Source organism: Palaemon carinicauda, chromosome 24 (assembly GCF_036898095.1).
Source record: "Palaemon carinicauda isolate YSFRI2023 chromosome 24, ASM3689809v2, whole genome shotgun sequence".
NCBI lineage: Eukaryota > Metazoa > Arthropoda > Malacostraca > Decapoda > Palaemonidae > Palaemon > Palaemon carinicauda.
Window position 1 is genome coordinate 5,493,844 of NC_090748.1, and position 20,029 is coordinate 5,513,872.

At 40.7% G+C, this 20,029-nt stretch overlaps 1 protein-coding gene across 8 annotated transcripts in view; it reads left to right on the forward strand.

Moving 5' to 3' along the window:
• LOC137618056 ((E3-independent) E2 ubiquitin-conjugating enzyme UBE2O) overlaps positions 1-20,029 on the forward strand; it is a 286,319-nt gene that overhangs the window by 85,185 nt on the left and 181,105 nt on the right. For all 8 annotated transcript variants that reach the window (XM_068348010.1, XM_068348011.1, XM_068348015.1 and 5 more), the window contains exons 4-6: positions 6,885-7,043; positions 10,374-10,477; positions 17,754-17,938. In XM_068348010.1, the coding sequence (XP_068204111.1) occupies positions 6,885-7,043; positions 10,374-10,477; positions 17,754-17,938 (448 nt within the window). The remainder of the gene's footprint in view (positions 1-6,884; positions 7,044-10,373; positions 10,478-17,753; positions 17,939-20,029) is intronic.

Genomic DNA, 20,029 nt, shown 5'->3' on the forward strand with positions numbered 1-20,029 from the left:
AGAAGAGAACGGGTATCCATAGTGTTGTTCGGCATGGCGAGGGGGCCAGCGCCGATACGAAGGCAGCAGAGTCTTTTGTGAAAGAGTTCAAAAGTCTCGTGGACTCCGAGGACTACGTTTCCCAACAGGTGTTTAATTGCGATGAGACAGGCCTCTTTTGGAAGAAAATGCCCAGGAGGACCTATATCACGGCAGAAGAAAAGGCCCTTCCTGGCCATAAGCCCATGAAAGACCGTCTAACCCTGCTGTTCTGTTCCAACGCCAGTGGGGATTGCAAAATTAAACCCCTCCTGGTGTATCACTCGGAGAATCCACGAGCCTTCAAGAAGAACAATGTGCAGAAGAAAAAGTTGCACGTCATGTGGCGTTCTAATACGAAGGCTTGGGTGACAAGGATCTTCTTCGTTGAGTGGATGAACGAGGTTTTTGGTCCCGAAGTCAAGAGATACCTCCTGGAGAAGGACCTCCCACTCAAAGCCTTGCTGTTAATGGACAATGCTCCTGCCCATCCTCCAGCCATTGAAGAGGACATAGCGGAGGAATATAAGTTCATTAAGGTGAAGTTCCTACCCCCCAACACCACTCCAATACTCCAGCCCATGGATCAGCAAGTGATCTCAAATTTTAAAAAACTTTATACCAAAGCTATGTTCCAGCGCTGCTTTGAAGTAACAGAGGGCACCAACCTTACCCTCAGAGAGTTTTGGAAGGATCACTACTCCATCTACAACTGCCTGACTTTAATTGATAAAGCCTGGCAAGGAGTCACCAGGAGAACCCTCAATTCCGCCTGGAAGAAACTGTGGCCCGACGCCGTTGCAGAACGGGATTTTGAGGGGTTCGAACCCAACCAGGAGGAAGCAGTTGACGAGGATATTGTGTCCTTGGGCAAGGCAATGGGGCTGGAGGTGGACACGGATGACATCGACGACCTCCTGCAGGAGCATAAGGAGCAGCTGACCACCGAGGAGCTGAAGGACCTGCACGAGCAGCAGCAAAGAGAGGTAATAGAGGAAATCTCATCTGAGGAGGAGGGAGGCACTGCAAAATCACTGTCTTCGAGTGAGATAAAAGATTTTTTAAAGAAGTGGGAAGACGTGAAAAGTTTTCTTGAGGAAAATGTCCCGAATAAGGCTGAAACAGACCGTGCAATAAATTTATTAGTCGATAATGGGGTGGGTCACTTCTATAAAATTTTAAAGAACAGACAAAAGCAGGTGTCTATTGAAAAATATCTTGTGAAGGGGGAGAAAAGAACTGTGAAAGACGACGACCAAGAGTCTCGCAAACGCAAAACCAGTGATAGTGAACGCTATTCTCGCGAGAGAACTCCAGTCAACGTTCCTGAAGTTCTCATGGAGGGAGATTCTCCCTCCAAGCAGTAACCCCCTCCTCCTCCTTCCCCTCCTCTCGTCTCCATCAAGCCAGCAGCGACACTCCTCTAAGGTAAAGTTCAGGTTTACTGTGCATGCATATCCATATTTTCATCATTAAATGACTGCAATATTTTAATAATTTTGTGTAGAGTACAGTAGAGTACTGTATGTGTAAGGAAAAATTTGTGAAAATTGGTTTTTGTAGATGGGTTGAACTAATTATTTCGATTTTATAACATTCTTATGGGGAAATTCGTTTCGCGATACGAATTTTTCGGTCTAAGAATTCGCATTAGGAACGAATTAAATTCGTAAACCGAGGTTCTACTGTATATATATATATATATATATATATATATATATATATATATATATATATATATATATATATAGGTATATGTATATATACTTATATATACATATATATGTATACGTATACATATATATATGTATATATATAAATTGTATATATATATATATATATTTATATATATATATATATATATATATATATATATATATATACACATACATATATATATGTATATATATATATATATATATATATGTATGTGTATATATTTATATATGTATATATGTATACTGTATATATTTATATATGTATACATATAGGTATATATGTATATATATGTATATATATATATATATACATATATATATATATATATATATATATATATATATATATATATATATATATATATATATATATATACATATATATATACATATATATATATACATATACATTATATATATATATATATATATATATATATATATATATATATATATGTATGTATGTATATTTTATATATATAAAATATAGAAATGTAAGCTTCTTTTTCAGTGTTTGTGCCGTGCGTGTGATAACGTATACAACAGGTTCTCAAGACACTTGCGCAAGGCCAGGGAACCTTCCCTTCTGTTATCTCCCCTCCTTGTCCATCGTTCTTCCCGTCGGAGGATAACCTACCGTTGACTCGGCCACTGCCACAGGGGAATCGTGACCGTTTGGACCCTTATCGTTCAACTGTCGTCTTCGCCTTCCCCTCTTCCTACGGGGAACATATGAATTACAGAGTGAAGGGAGTGTGGCCTCGTGAGATTGACTTTGATCTTTGTCTTCTCGAGGCCATTCACTTGGGGAGCTGTCCTGGGCGCCAGAGATCTCCTGCGCGCGAACGCTCTCCTGTTTGCCTGTACTCTCCTGCTTGCCAGTGTTCTCCTACACGTCAGTGCTGTCTTAGCGCCAACATTTTCCTGCGCTTTAGCGTTCTTCTGCACGCCAGCGTTCTTCTGTGCGCCAGCGTTCTAACCTCGTGCGCGTGCCATCGCTATCCTAAGCGGCATAAATCTCCTGCGCACTCGCACGAGGGGCAAAAAGAATGAAAACTTGTTGACAGGTCACCATTGCCCCATTCTCCTCCCCGCAAATGCATTGCAGCATGCCCGCCGGGAAGAAAGGGAAGAGGCTTCACAGAAGGGGTCAAGATCCCGAAGAATCCGTCCTCCAAGGCGAATCGACCGCATCTACCATTGGTCGAGACTCCTCACAAGGAACCCTTGATCCCTTTCTCTTCAGGAGTTTTTTCCTGACAGTACCACTGTCAGCAAACACAATCTGAACATTGCAAACAGCCTATCATTAGCACGATCGCCAATTTCTAGCTCATCTTCCACCAATGAGATATCATCAACTGACTGATCGCTAGATCACTGTTTGCTGATCACTAGCTCGCTGATCACCGGATTGCCAATCTCCGATTGCTAGTCAATAACCAGTCATCAGCTTTCTGATCACTAGATTGCCGATGGGCAGCTCGTCTCTCTTCGATCATCGACCTTGGCTCGCTGATCTCTGACCAGCCAATCGTCAGCTTGCTGATCTCTGACCAGCCAATCGTCAGCTATGCTGATCTCGGACGAGCCAATCGTCAGCTTTGCTGATCTCTGACCAGCCAATCGTCAGCTTGCTGATCTCTAGCTCACCGATCACCGGTCCGCGATCAATTGCTGATCATCAATGGCTCACCGATCACCAACTGACAATCATTAAACCATTCTGCTGTCTCTCAGGGCTCCCAAGCCGATCACCAACTCATTGATCGCCAACCTTCCTTGGCTGACTGACCAGACAGCCTTCATCTGCCTGTCAGTTACCCTCTTTGGCTCACAGATCTCTGATGCACTGATCATCGGCAATTCGCCGTTCACCAGCAGTTTGTGACTCGGACTTAGTAGTCAACCTCTGCCCATGATTCCCTAATTCGGAAGCCATACAACACACTTCTCGCTACTCGCCGTTCCTCATCACACCAATCCACTAAAGCGATCGGCAAACGATCAACAACACCTTTCAGCGGCTTGTCGACAGGTGACTACTCGCGAGCACTTTCCAATTGCACAGCAACCACTATACCCAGCCGTTAACCATTGATTAACATTCGCCAGACTGATGCTGCTCTAAGGAATAGCACCAATCCCATCAGGGTGCATAATAGGGTTAAACGTTGCCTTACTTCTGTCAGTTGAAGGAGTTCTCTCCTAGGGAAGAATCCTTACACAGGGTATTGCGTCCCATCCTTTCTGCCACGAGTCAAGACCCCAGCGTCTACAATCTCCCATGCGAAAGGATCCGCAAGGAGCTGTCCCTTTGGGTTAATGTCCAGACCATGGACACTATCAGCCCGCTTCATTCCAGACTATAGGAATGTGCTCGCTGACAATCTGTGCACAGCATCTCAGATAAGGTATACTGGATGGTCTTTGGATCACCTTGTAGCTGACAAAGTCCCGACTTTACGGGGTTGTCCAACTATGGATTTGTTCGCAAAGCCCCAGAACCTCAGGCTTCTGCTGCTTCTCAGTTCTAGACCCCAAGGCTCTCTAGCAAAAAGCATGCCAACAACAGTGGGTACAGCAACGATGTTTATGTCTCGTCCCTGTATTGTCTGGAGAAGGGTACTCAACAAGGGCTCTCATAGCTCCGCTATGGCATTACTCAGAACGGTTTCAAACCTTCTGCAGCTCCTGATAGAGCCCCCAAGAGAACCCTCTCCATGTCACAGACAACCACATTTTGACATCTACCACAAGCTATAGCTTTGCTATGATTGTACACCTGGAGACTACCAGTACCTCCTCTCTCACAGAGGCTTTTCGCAATAAGTTGCGAAGAGGTTGTCTAAATATCTGAGGAATTCCTCAGCATCAGTCTACCAGGCTAAGTATAACGTCTTCTGTGGTTGGTGTCATAGGAAAGCGTATCTCTCCACTCTATACTGTACCTCTATTCCAGCAGTAGCGGAATCCTCGAGCATATGGAAGACGAAAAGACTCCCTTTTCAGTTTCAGCAGGTATAGACGATCACTCAACCTTGAGCCTTGCCTTCAAACTGAAAGGAAGGGACACCCCCTCATTACTAGATCTTTCCGAACCCATGCAGACTTACAATTTGCCTTTTCCTAGTCGGAATTGAGACCTCCCTCTCGGAACATGGTTTGAGTTCTCCGGTCTCTAAGAAGACCTCCTTACGTTCCACTTCACCAGGCAACAAATTTTCACCTGGTTTAGAAGACAATGTTCCTCCACACTTTGACAGCGACCAAACAAGTCGAGGAACTTCATGGTCTCTCATTCGACATAGCCCATTAATGAGAAGGGTAAAAGGCAACGTTCAGTTTCGTCCCCGAGTATGTTGCTAGACAGTCTTCAGAAGTGTGGATATAGACAAGTCTCCATTTGGTAACTGACGATCCAGATCATTTGTTACAGTGCCCGGGATAAGGTTTGAGGCTCTACCTTAAGAGAATGGCAACAGCCCACCCGGGTCCCTTCTCCTGACGTCAACACTGGGAGAGACAAGAGAAGGATCACCGAAACATCATCTCTGCTAGATTCACAGAGTCATCAATTACGCTCTGAATGCAGATCCTCCTCCAACACTTCGACTCATGATGTCAGCTTCTAAGCAGATTACTCTGTGATGCAGGTGTTACAAGCAAGGGTGTGAATGCTCCAGGTGATTTTCACAACCTTTCTCCTGCAAGACGTGACCCACAGGAACTCGATATGATCTCTATCGGTCCTGTGGTGGCTGCACAACAGCTGGTTGTAAACCTTAAGCTCCTTATTGGACAAGTAGCGGAAGGTTGAGGGCACTGTTATCAGGTTTTAGTCTGCGTGAATGAAAAGATTTGACTGGCTTTTATTCTTTTCTATATCCTCCCCTCCCTTGGGGAAAGCAGCATCCTGACCTCAAACCACTGTAGGTAAACCATGCTCCCTTGTGTACCTAATATTAAGGTAATACTGTTGCGTCCCCATACCGTGGCGAGGTGGTATTGAGAAAGTCTTGGTTACAACAGTTTTTCCTACAAAAAGACTCTGAATAACTTTACTTAGACAGTCACACTTCTAAATATCTCAACACACAGTTTGCATAGGCCGTGGTCCTTGCATAGCAAGGTTTTAGCGAGGCGCAGGGACTCCTTATTTTGAGTACTAACATACTCATATAAGAAGCCCCCGGGTAAAGCCAAAAGCCAGGTAGGTAGGGATGTCCACCCTTCATAATGGGTGAGTCACCCCTAAATAAATAGCGTATGTTTGTATTCCAGTTATGGAACAAATGACTAATTCATAGATAATTTGTATTTTTCCTAACGATACAAACCTTAGCTATTTATATAAACTTTCCCGTCACCCCTAAATAAATAGCGTAGGTTTGTATTCCAGTTATGGAACAAATGACTAATTCATAGATAATTTGTATTTTTCCTAACGATACAAACCTTAGCTATTTATACAAACTTTCCCGCCAGCCCTATCCCCCATAAAGTCCTACCTCCAAGCAAAGTGAGCTAAATCAGCGGTGTGTGAGTGGGAGCGGTAGCAAGCTACTGCCCCCTACCCCTGGTAACTAGCGGTATGGGTAGTCAACCCTCACTAAATTTTAATGGCTCGTCATTTCAGCTTTGCAGAAAGTAATACCCCTAGATAAATAGCTAAGGTTTGTATCGTTAGGAAAAATACAAATTATCTACGAATTTGCCATATTGAAGTGCTTATGTCACCTTTCTTCTGCCTGGTAACTGTACAATTATTTTTTTATTCGAAGGCAAGATTCAGGGAAATGAATATAGTATTTTGAATTTGAATAATGATATTTCTATCCCCTTCCCACTTATAATTTAAGTTATACTTTAGTTAAAGCTGTCACAACATAAATTAGTCATAATTTCACTCATTGTTAGTACAGCACATGAGTCAATTTTATCCGCTTACCTCTTGGGACTGCAGGTTAGTGGCATTAAAGTGATAGTGATCTCACGGAAAGGGTAGATGGCGGGATGGGAAGAAGTGGTAGTTTTTTATTTTTATGTAAAGTTAATATTTCAGAACTAATAAAGGTAAGTATGAAAATAAAATATTTTCAACAAAAATAGTTTTTCTTTCAATATATTTTGTCTTTTTCTTTTTAGGATTCTGAGTTTCGTCGTTATGACTTTTATCCCGGACAGCAACTAGTTGGTACATCTAGAGTTTTTGAAGAAGTGGAATGGATCCATAAAACGAGGGAAATGGAAACTACCCTTTCTAAGCCATACAAACAGATTAAAGTCACCGTAGAACAAGTCCAGGTATGTAAGATTTATAAAGTTGACTGCTACTTCTTTCAATGCTTTTATCATGCTTGTTTAATACAATGCTGCAGTTTCTTTGTTTTGAATTCTGATCATTGTTAGCCATATGGCATTACTATATTATATGACATCTGTGATTGGATTTCAAGTTCTTCATATAAATATATCTACTGTAACCTTGATTCATTATTATCAGTCTGTATCTATTTGCGGATTATTTTGATGAAGCTTACCTGCGAGTCATAATGCTAATAAATAAATAACTGCAAGCTTTCTGAACAATCAATATTTATATCCTCCCTTTCATGGGACAGAATACAGAGCGGAAACTCTGCTTAGTCGTACAGGAGACTAACCTTATTTAATAATCTCATATTATTTATGATGTTTGTTAGCTTTGGTCATCTTTTGGTTGTTCTTTAGTTTGCAATTTGTCTTTTGCAAAGTCCTTGAAGCATGTGATACTCTTCTCACAATCTCCAATACTGTACAGAAGATCTCTTGATTGTAGTCAGGAAGTTTGTATGATAGGCCTTAATTTTAGTGCTGCCTTTGACCGTGTTAATCATGAGGCCCTTATTTTCAAACTCAAACAGTTGGGAGTAGGGGGCCTGTTCCTAGTATCATTATTAGATTTTTAAGTAATAGATTGCAAAGGGTAGTTACTGATTGTCACCTTAGTGATTCTAGGAATGTGGTAGTCTTCTTGGCCTGTCACTTTTTATACTAAATACTGTACACACGATATGTGGTTTGGCTTAGAAAAAGTGATTATTGCATATGTAGATGATGCTACTCTCTTTGCCTCAATTCCAACTCCTAAATCTGGGGTTGCTGCATTCCTTAATAGAGATCTAGTTAAAAGTAGTGCAAGGAGCTAATTATGGGGCATAAGTTGAACTTTAACAAAACTCAAAGTTTGATAGTAAGTAGCTCAAGAACAGTGGCTCCTCATAATTCAGATCTCTGCATTGATAATATTTCTATAACTATATGACTCATTTAAATTTTTTGGGTTTGATTGTTGATTGCAAATTTACTTTTGAGAAATGCATTTGATCTGTTCCTTTTTCAATTTCACAAAAAATTAGCTTGTTTGAGAATGTCTTTTAAAATTTTTTAATGATCAATCTATTTTGAAGAAATGTTTTAATTCTTTGATTCTACCTTCTATCATATTTTGAGTATTGTTCTCCTGTCTAGTCTTTATCTGCTGAATCTCATCTTAATTTTTTGGACAAAAACTTGGTCTATTAAGTTTTATATTTCTGATCTAGATATTAATCTCTGACACTGTCATTCAATTAGTTCTTTATGTCTGTTTCATAAGATTTTGCATAATTCTGGAATATCGTTTCCATGGTGAAGCATTGTGACCGGCAAGAGGGCTCTCAAACTTAAAGAAACTGCTCTCCCAGTTAAAATCTAAGTATCTCTCTATTCTATTTCTACATACATATACCAAGGCACTTCCCCCAATTTTGGGGGGTAGCCGACATCAAACAAATGAAACAAAAAAGGGGACGTCTTCTCTATATGTTCCTCCCAGCCTGACAAGGGACTCAACCGAGTTCGGCTGGTACTGCTAGGGTGGCACAGCCCACACTCCCACATTATCCACCACAGATGAAACTTCATAATGCTGAATCGCCTACTGCTGCTACCTCTGCGGTCATCCAAGGCACCGGAGGAAGCAGCAAGGCCTACTGGAACTGCGTCACAATCGCTCGCCATTCATTCCTATTTCTAGCACGCTCTCTTGCCTCTCTCACATCTATCCTCCTATCACCCAGAGCTTCCTTTACTCCATCCATCCACCCAAACCTTGGCCTTCCTCTTGTACTTCTCCCATCAACTCTTGCATTCATCACCTTCTTTAGCAGACAGCCATTTTCCATTCTCTCAACATGGCCAAACCACCTCAACACATTCATATCCACTCTAGCTGCTAACTCATTTCTTACACCCGTTCTCACCCTTACTACTTCGTTCCTAACCCTATCTACTTGAGATACACCAGCCATACTCCTTAGACACTTCATCTCAAACACATTCAGTTTCTGGTTCTCTGTCACTTTCATTCCCCACAACTCTGATCCATACATCACAGTTGGTACAATCACTTTCTCATACTGAGCTCTCTTTACATTCATGCCCAACTCTCTATTTTTTACTACTCCCTTAACTGCCTCTAACACTTTGCATCTTTCATTCACTCTCTGACGTACATCTGCTTCCACTCCACCATTTGCACCTCCTTACCTTATGCTAAATATTTCTTGCAAATCTGCCTAACTGTAAAAATCTGATTCATACAACCCCTACCTCTTCTAAAACCACTCTGTACTTCTAAGATTGCATTCTCTGTTTTATCCTTAATCCTATTAATCAGTACTCTACCATACACTTTTCCAACTACACTCAACAAACTAATACCCCTTGAATTACAACACTCATGCACATCTCCCTTACCCTTATATAGTGGTACAATACATGCACAAACCCAATATACTGGTACCATTGACAACACAAAACACATATTAAACAATCTCACCAACCATTCAAGTACAGTCACACCCCCTTCCTTCAACATCTCAGCTCTCACACCATCCATACCAGATGCTTTTCCTACTCTCGTTTCATCTAGTGCTCTCCTCACTTCCTCTCTTGTAATCTCTTTCTCATTCTCATCTCCCATCACCGGCACCTCAACACCTGCAACAGCAATTATATCTGCCTCCCTATTATCCTCAACATTCAGTAAACTTTCAAAATATTCCGCCCACCTTTTCCTTGCCTCCTCTCCTTTCAACAATCTTCCATTTCCATCTTTTACTGTCTCTGCAATTCTTGAACCAGCCTTCCTTACTCTCTGAACTTCTTTCCAAAACTTTTTCCTATTCTCTTCATATGAATGACCCAATCACTGACCCCACCTATGATGTTATTAAACTTGTATGTATCAAATTTTTTAGAAAAATATATAGTCGGTCTATATAATGCAATACTGTACTTGGTAAGGAATTGTTATTAATTGGTCTGGATTTGTTTGAACCTTGATGTTGACGTCTATTATAAAAATAAATTTTTGGAAAGATCTGTATTGACTGCAGCTTACTAATAAAAGATGCTTGCCATATATAAAAATTGATTTTATTTATTCAATGGTTAATTATTGTACAGAAAGTTGCAAGGGCTTATATGACTAAAATATTCATTTCTCTACTTACATTGTTGAATTTTTATTTGTTAATCTATGATTTGTATACTGGTGTGTTTAGGTGACCAGAATTTATATGCATAACTATATGTTCTATTATTTATTAGGTTGTGCAACTGGGAGTTCGATGGCAGTGCCGTGCATTTTGCAATGACCCTAATGTAGATAAAGAACAGCCAAAGTTCCTTGTTCAGGGAGAGGACTTGAAGAGGTGGGTAAGCAAAATTTATTTTTGCAATTAAAGGGTAATTTATTAGTGAGAAACTCTAATATATTTACACTTCTGTTTAATGTTAGATTTAATTCTCTTGAATAGAACTGTTAATTATCAATTCTGATAGTTTAAGCTTTCAGAATTGTGTGGCATATAATAAGCACAATTTTTTTTTTATGTCTGTAAGAAAGTAATTTTTGAGGAAAAATCATTGTTAATAGATATTAATTGTTTGAATAAACTGAGCTTATGATGTAGATATTTGCTGTCTACTTTTCATATTGATACATAATCAAAAGCTATGCAGAAACTTTCATTAGAAAATACCAAACTGTAAACTTTCTTATCTTCAATTATGTTGACTCAATAAGGATTTAGGTAATTGAAAATGTGAAAGATATCCATGATATTTTAAAGATATATACAGAATAAGAGTAAATTACATAGCCATGGTATTGTAGGTAACCTAGATAATTTATGAGAGGATGGTCTTAAGAATATTTTCACACACATACACACACACACACATACACACACACACACACACATATATATATATATATATATATATATATATATATATATATATATATATTTTTCAATATTTAACTTAGCCGGTGATTATATAAGCTGCAACTCTGTTGCTCGACAGAAAACTCTACGTTAAAAATCCGCCAGCGATCGCTATGCAGGTAGGGGGTGTACTTCAACAGCGCCATCTGTCGTGCAGGTACTCAGTACTCAATGTAAACAAAGAACTCAATTTTCTCTCTGTCGGGCTACCGGCAAGACCTACTAATTCGCTGTTGCTAACTGGATTTGTTTTCACAACTATTGGTGAAGTACACTATTCTAGTTTTGAGCTTTCGCTATGCAGGTGTTTTATCTTCATCTCAAAACTTGAACTCGTTTTGGATAGATTTAATTATGGTGACAAAGAGAGTATGGACTTTCTTTCACTTTTAAATGGCCGACCCTTCCTTTAGACGGAAGTGTGTTTAGGCTTTTAGTAATTATCTTATCACGTTATAGATTTTCCTCTATATATTTTATATCTCTCCGCCTTTATTAGGCCTCTTCGATTAACTTTCCATTTTTAATAAACATATAAAATAAATTTTAATGCTTTGTTTATATAGACCTTTCCTTAGAGTAGGCGGTCCTAACTTGGAAACCGAAGTTAATCAACATTGAGCCCTTTATATCGTCTTTAGCTTTTAAAGGATTTAAAACTTTTTAAATGTAATATTTTATGAAAGATTTTCTTTGATAGTCTTCGTACTGTTTTCAAAGATGAACTAACGTTTAGTTTTTTATGCTACGCAGTTGTTGACGTTCAGGACGTTCAACATGCGCTCTATCGTTACGATAGAGAGAGAGTGTATCACGGTTTCACTTTGCAGTAAGAGTAAATCGATTCTGACGTTTTGTTCATTCTTTCTTAGCTTAAATGTTTTAAATTCTAATTTAAAGGAACTTTTTATTTGAAAAACCTTTCAGTTTTTTCCTTTAGTCAAATAACATGTTTTTTTTTTTTTTGACGATTTATAATTGGGCTCTTCTCTTAGGTGCGAAATCAAGAGAGAAAGAGAGAGAGAGATAGAGACGGAGGGAGAGAGGAGAGAGAAAACGTTCCGTTCAAGCGGGTAACGTTGTTCTCGTGTTACTCTCGTCCCTAGTCTCTGTACGGGGAGGAAGGATAAAACGTTTTTAGGTTTTTATTCTCGTCCCCAGGCTATGTGCGGTGAGAGATTGAAAACGTAGTTATATGAACTAGTGTTTAGTCTCTTTCCCAGCCACTGATTTTTCTTTTTATCTTAAAATATGTTTTCTGTTTTTTGCTGGTATTATGAGCTTGCATTATACGACTAATTTCGCAATTACTACCTTTTAATGAAGGGTAGAATTGCGTGTTTCAGGTAGAAATAAGTGCAAAACAGAAAATCGAAGTGATAAAGTGATATGCGCAAAGTGTTACAGTGTTGCGTCCGAGGCGCAAAGTGTTACAGTGTTGCGTCCGAGGGTTCGTCTGTTCGTGCCTGTCGTTCACCTAGTCCGGGACCTCTTGCAAGCTCCCAAGCCCAGGGGAGAAGTAATGTCAAAAGACTTATGGGTTCGAGAGGCCTTGACCAACGAACAGACGTTTTCCCTCTATGGTATCGGGTGTTTCTTACCAAGATCTCCCCTACCATAAGACGAGAGAGACGTTGTTTCTCCTCGCCATCCGTAGGCTTTTCGCATAAGAAACCTGTCACAAGGTTTCGAAGCCCTTAAGCGAAAGTCAGTCCTTTCAGGACAGGTCCAGCGTCCTGGTTACAGCCATTAGGACAGCTCTGATCCTATGCAGTCATCGGATAACTGCTCGCCGCCTAACAAAAGCGTAACACAGACTCCGAAAGTCTTTTTTTGTAGGCAAAGTGTTGCGGTCACAGACGTTACCCTCGTCTATTACCACAACCATTTCCGTTGATCCTTAAGGGGTTGTATGGCAAAACATGCAGTATATGCTTGCCTCCCTTATGGAAGACTATTCTGTCGATTAGTCCGTTGAGTCTAGCCGTTTATCTCATCGATATCCTGGCTTTCAGCCAACCTAACGTTCCTTTGTGCTTACTGTTGACGTTGGCGTAGCTGCAACACGTCAGTCAGGTTGTTTAGAACCACACTCGATGCGGTCTCGTGTGGTTTTTCAGCCGCATTTGGACGTTAGGCCACTGGCTGATGCTCCTGTTGACGTTCTAGACGTTCACTAACAATCGGAGTTGACTTGTTTTGACGCTGTGCGTCAACCTCCGCATTCTAGAGTTGTTTTGACTGCTCAGTCTAGGCAGTCAAAGCAGTCTCGAGTGGACGCTGTACGTCCTCACGCACCTGTTGTGGTTGACAGTTCAGTTGTTGACAGTTCACAGACTGTCAAGCAGTTACATGACGTTGCGTTCTGGTCCGCTACTAATGCACCAGTGAGAGACTCAGCTTTTATCGGACAAGGTTCCTGTAGATGAGGAAGTTGCTGTTCTCCCTCCTACTGATATTCCCTTGAGGACTCTGTCAGATGGAGAAGAGCCTTAAGCTGCTTAGCCTCCTATGGACTTTAATTAAATCATGATGATTTTTTTTAAGGATCTTCGTCCGGATCTTGTAACTGCTGCTCCTCGTTCGCCTAAACGTCAGAACTTACACTAGGCCTAGCTACTTCGAAGCCGTTGTTTTTAAGCTAGTGCTCTCTCGCTCTCCTAGAGAGCGTTACGTTGGCTAGGCGACTGGTTTTTCACCAGGAGGAGTTTGGGGGATACAGCCTTTGCTTTCCCTTCTTTTAAACTGGTTTATAGAGCGAGAGTCTGATATGACACGAGAGAAGTTCTCGGCTTGGGAGTTCATGCCTCTGCCCAGATAGACTTCTCAATTCTGGTAGACTCTCCCTGGCGCCTAGCCAGGAGACGCTCCAAGTTGTTTACAGGTCAACTTCTCAGCTGTTGTCGAGCCTTTGAAGTTTTGCTGTACTATTATGTCACGCATAACAAGGCTTTCAGGGATGGTAAACGGTTCCGCCTCAGTCGCTAACCCCGTCTGTTGCCACACCTGCTCCCGTAGACCCTAAATGGGCTTTGCTGCAAGACATGCAGTCCAAGCTTGCGTCCTTGATAGAGGACTTAAATGCGGAGAAGAACCTTCTGGCCAACAACCTTCCAACCGGTCGGTTGTGCGCCCTGTTGACGCTGAGGTAACCTACTCGCGTCTGCCAGTTGAGGTGGTTCCTCCACCGATGCGACCCAGTGTGGGTTGCCAGCCGCACGTTGACGTTAAGCGACGCTCGGAGGTGGTTGTTGACGTTCAGGACGTTCAACAACCAGCAGAGGTGACTTGTTGTGACGCAGTGCGTCAACCTCAGCAACCCGGTAGGGTGTTGACTGCACAACCCAGACGGTCTAGACAGTTTCGGGTTGACGCTGTGCTTCCTCGCGTACCCATGGTTGTTGACAGTTCACAGACTGTGCAGCAGTTCCATGATATTGCGTCCGGCTCCGTCACGCATCCACCAGTGCGACCGGATTCAGCGAGTCAGACGTTGCCCACTCCGTTGCCGTTTTCCTCATCAGTTTCGGATGAGGAACCCTCTGATGAGGACGTTGCTGAACAAGACGATCAGCCCCCAGCCCTGCTATCCATCCAGAAGATGCTGAAGAAGGAACGCTGCTCAGTCAGGCTGTGGATGAGTCTGGTAGGGACGCTGTCATCCGTGGATCAATTTGTGTCACTAGGAAGACTACACCTCCGTCCTCTTCTATACCATCTAGCTTTTCACTGGAAAAAGGACAAGACGCTAGAAGCGGTCTCGATCCCGGTTTCCGAAAAGATAAAGTCTTGTCTGACTTGGTGAAAGGACTATATCAACCTAAGAGAGGGTCTTCCCCTGACTGTTCAGACTCTCAACCACGTTCTCTTTTCGGACGCATCGGACGTAGGCTGGGGTGCGACATTAGACGGACGGGAATGCTCGGGATTATGGAACTTGAGTCAAAGGACAATGCATTTCAACTGCAAGGAGCTACTGGCAGTACGTCTGGCCTGGAAAAGCTTCAGGTCTCTCCTTCAAGGCAAAGTGGTGGAGGTGAACTCGGACAACACCACGGCTTTGGCGTACATCTCCAAGCAAGGAGGGACCTACTCTCTGACGTTGTACGAGATCGCAAGGGACCTCCTCACCTGGTCAAAAGGTCTAGACATATCACTAGTAACGAGGTTCATCCAAGGCAACTTGAATGTCATGGCAGATTGTCTCAGTCGGAAGGGACAAATAATTCCAACAGAATGGACCCTCCACAAGGATGTATGCAAGAGACTTTGGGCCACCTGGGGCCAGCCAACCATAGATCTCTTCGCAACCTCGATGACCAAGAGGCTCCCAATATTTTGCTCACCAATCCCGGACCCAGCAGCAGTTCATATAGATGCCTTTCTCCTAGATTGGTCACATCTAGATCTATATGCATTCCCTCCGTTCAAGATTGTCAACAAGGTACTGCAGAAGTTCGCCTCTCACGAAGGGACAAGGTTGACGCTAGTTGCTTCCCTCTGGCCCGCGAGAGAATGGTTCACCGAGGTACTTCGATGGCTAGTAGACGTTCCCAGAACACTTCCCCTAAGGGTGGACCTTCTACGTCAGCCACACGTAAAGAAGGTACACCAAAGCCTCCACGCTCTTCGTCTGACTGCCTTCAGACTATCGAAAGACTCTCGAGAGCTAGAGGCTTTTCGAAGGAGGCAGCCAGAGCGATTGCTAGAGCAAGGAGAACATCCACCCTTAGAGTCTACCAATCGAAGTGGGAAATCTTCCGAAACTGGTGCAAGTCAGTATCCGTATCCTCGACCAGTACCTCTGTAACTCAAATAGCTGACTTCCTCTTATATCTGAGGAAAGAACGATCTCTTTCAGCTCCCACTATCAAGGGTTACAGAAGCATGTTGGCATCAGTCTTCCGTCACAGAGGCTTAGATCTTTCCAACAATAAAGATCTACAGGACCTCCTTAAGTCTTTTGAGACCACGAAGAAGCGTCGTTTGGTTACACCTGGTTGGAATTTAGACGTGGTACTAAGATTCCTTATGTCAGACAGGTTCGAACCGCTACAATCAGCCTCCCTGAAAGATCTCACCTTAAAGATTCTTTTCCTGGTATGCTTAGCCACAGCTAAAAGAGTCAGTGAGATTCATGCCTTCAGCAAGAACATCGGATTCTCATCCGAAACGGCTACATGTTCTACAACTTGGTTTTCTAGCCAAAAACGAGCTGCCTTCTCGGCCTTGGCCAATATCGTTCGATATTCCAATCTTATCGTATGGTTGGAAATGAACTAGAAAGAGTCTTTTGCCCTGTAAGAGCTCTTAAGTTCTATTTAAAACGAACTAAACCTTTACGAGGCCCGTCTGAAGCTTTATGGTGTTCAGTTAAGAAACCATCTTTGCCTATGTCAAAGAATGCTTTATCCTATTTTATCAGACTGTTAATACGAGAAGCTCATTCCCATCTGAATGAGGAAGACCAAGCTTTGCTGAAGGTAAGGACACACGAAGTTAGAGCTGTCGCAACTTCCGTGGCCTTTAAACAAAATAGATCTCTGCAAAGTATAATCGACGCAACCTATTGGAAAAGCAAGTCAGTGTTCGCGTCTTTTTATCTTAAGAATGTCCAGTCTCTTTACGAGAACTGCTACACTCTGGGACCATTCGTAGCAACGAGTGCAGTAGTGGGTGAGGGCTCAACCACTACAATTCCCTAATTCCATAACCTTTTTAATCTTTCTCTTGAAATGTTTTATTATTGTTTTTGGGTTGTCCGGAAGGCTAAGAAGCCTTTCGCATCCTACTTGATTTGGCGGGTGGTCAAAATCATTTCTTGAGAAGCGCCTAGATTAGAGGTTTTGATGAGGTCCTGTTGTATGGGTTGCAACCCTTGATACTTCAGCTCCTAGGGGTCGCTCAGCATCCTAAGAGGATCGCGAGGCTCCGTAAGGAAGACGTACTTAAAAAGGCAGAGTAATTGTTCAATTCGACTTCCTTACCAGGTACTTATTTATTTTAAGTTTGTTATTTTGATAACTGCTAAAATGAAATAAAAAATCCTTAGCTCATAATAATGTAAACATTTATTGCTGGTCTCTACCCACCCCCCTGGGTGTGAATCAGCTTATATAATCACCGGCTAAGTTAAATATTGAAAAATGTTATTTTGATAATAAAATAAATTTTTGAATATACTTACCCGGTGATTATATATTAAAGGACCCTCCCTTCCTCCCCAATAGAGACGCAGTGGACCGAGGAGAAAATTGAGTTCTTTGTTTACATTGAGTACTGAGTACCTGCACGACAGATGGCGCTGTTGAAGTACACCCCCTACCTGCATAGCGATCGCTGGCGGATTTTTAACGTAGAGTTTTCTGTCGAGCAACAGAGTTGCAGCTTATATAATCACCGGGTAAGTATATTCAAAAATTTATTTTATTATAAAAATAACATATATATATATATATATATATATATATATATATATATATATATATATATATATTCACCAGTGCTTGTTCCTCATTGATAATAATGTACAGAGCAGTACAGTACAGTAACTTGTATTTGTAATACAGTGTATCTTAATTTCCCATCTTTTGGTAGAGTACTGTTTTATATGTTTAGGAAATTTTGAAGTACAGGTTGCTATAGAAGATCAAAATATTGTCTTTTATTCTTCAATGTAGTGTTTTTTTTTTTTTTACAGAGTGAAGATGTTGAATGTATTTGAGCCATGCACATTGCAGTTGGGCGATCGAAATTATTATATATTAAGAGAGGGAGACACAATAATGACTAGAGATCAGTGGAGGAGGCTGATGGCTGGTCAACTTACATCAGACCACACTAATCCATGTCCGCTACGACCAAGACCAGCAAAAAATAAGTCAAGTAAGTGGTTCGGTATTTCAGTGCTAGGTTTGTGTGCATATTGATGTTTTCATTTGGGGTTTTAACTCCTCATTGTTTTTCTCCTAATTATGTAGAATTTAACAACAGTGATTGTGTTTTTAATGAAAGCCATTGGTTGTTAGTCTTGCTTCCAATGTGATAGTTCTCTTGGTGTTTTAAATTTACTTCCATTTGGTCTAACAAGGTAGTCATTTTTACTAATGTCTTGTTGGTTTTATTGTGCAATAGAATTTTCTGTTGGTGTTTTAGTTAATCCATTACTTCTTCAGTGATGAAGCTTACTTTATTTCATTATTATAACTTTTAAAGAAATTTGATAATTAGAGACTTTTTCAATATATGGTTGAAGATTGGATTGAGTTTCTATTGTTCAGAAACAAGCCAAAACAATCTTGTGGCAGCCATGGCTCCACAAGGCACTCGAAGAGTTGAAAGACCTAAGCCTACATGGCTGAGGACTATGAAGTGTGAAGTAGAAGATGATGAATGGAGAAGTATTGAATTAAAAGCTCAAGATAGACGACTTGCGAAATCTAACCGAGGCCTTTTGCATCAATAGGCGTGGGAGGAGATGATAACGATAAATTTAGATGTGGGTTTGCTGACTCCCCTAATAGAGATTTAGTGAAAATTAGTGCATGGTGCAAATTATGGGGCATGAAATTGAACCCTAACAAAACTCTTAGCATGATTGTAATTAGTTCGAAAACAGTGGTTCCTCAACATCTAGATCTCTGCGTTGATAATGTTTCTTTAAATCTATATGACTCTTAAAATTTTAGGTGTGATTCTTGATAGCAAATTTACTTTTGAGAAAAATTTTTGTTCTATTTCTTCAATTGCTCAAAAAATATTCTTATTGAAAATGTCAAAGATTTTTGGTAATCAATCTGTTTGAAGAAGGGTTTTAATTCTTTCATTCTGTCTTGTTTTAAGTATTGTTATCCTGTCTGGTCTTCAGCTGCAGAATCTCGTCTTAATTTGTTGGACAAAAACTTGCTGTCTCTTAAATTTCTTATTCCTGATCTAGATATTAATCTCTGGCACTATTGTTCAGTTTGTTCTTTATGTTTGTTGCATGAGATTTTTCATAACAATGACAATTCTTTGTATTCAGATCTTCCCAGACAGTACTGTCCTGTTTGTAATACTGTACTAGGTATGCAGTTAATTCTAATAGTCTTCCCTTCTCCATCATAGGGCTCAATAGTACACTGTATTCTAGAAGTTTTACTCCAGCTGTGACCAAGTTGTTGGATGATCTTCCTAATCGGGTAGTTAATCGGTAGAACTTCAAAAGTTCAAACTTGCATCAAATGTTTTTATGTTGAACAGGCTGACATAATTCTGTTTATAGTTTATATCTGAAATATATGTTTTGATGTTACTGTTATTAAAATATTTTATTTTCATTGTTCATTATTTCTTATATTGTTTATTTATTTCCCTATTTCTTTCCCTCACCGAGTTATAATTGCCTCTCTTGTGGTTTATTTATTTCTTTATTTCCTTTTCTTGGGCTGTTTTTCCCTGTTGTAGCCCTTTGGTTTATAGCATCCTACCTTTCCAACTAGGGTTGTAACTTTTGTAGCAATAATATTGTCTCTTTACCATTTACATATAGTTATAGAAATGTTGAATTGTAGGCTTGAAAAGCATTTAGCAACTTATATCTTTTTGTTAATTTTAAGTTTAATTCTGTTGATTCTGTGTATAGCTCTTCAAGGTGTTGTGTTCAGCACACATTTCTTCCTCAGTAACTATAATGGACAGCATAAACATCATGTCTGATGCCTGATGGATGGCAACATTTATATCGAATTCTTGTAATACACATATCCCTGCCATCCTGTAGATCTTGCATTATGGTAATGGGACTTCACTTTCCCCATAAGTTATGTGCACTATAAAGTCTACACATAATCAAGAGTATGATAAATTTCCTCAAATGTGTGAGACAGGATTTCAAGTGTATGATCGTTCTAATTACTGTACTTGTAGGTTTGATTTTGTTTTTCAAAGCATATCTTTTATTTAACTTAGAGGTCTGTCTACCATCATAATTTTCCT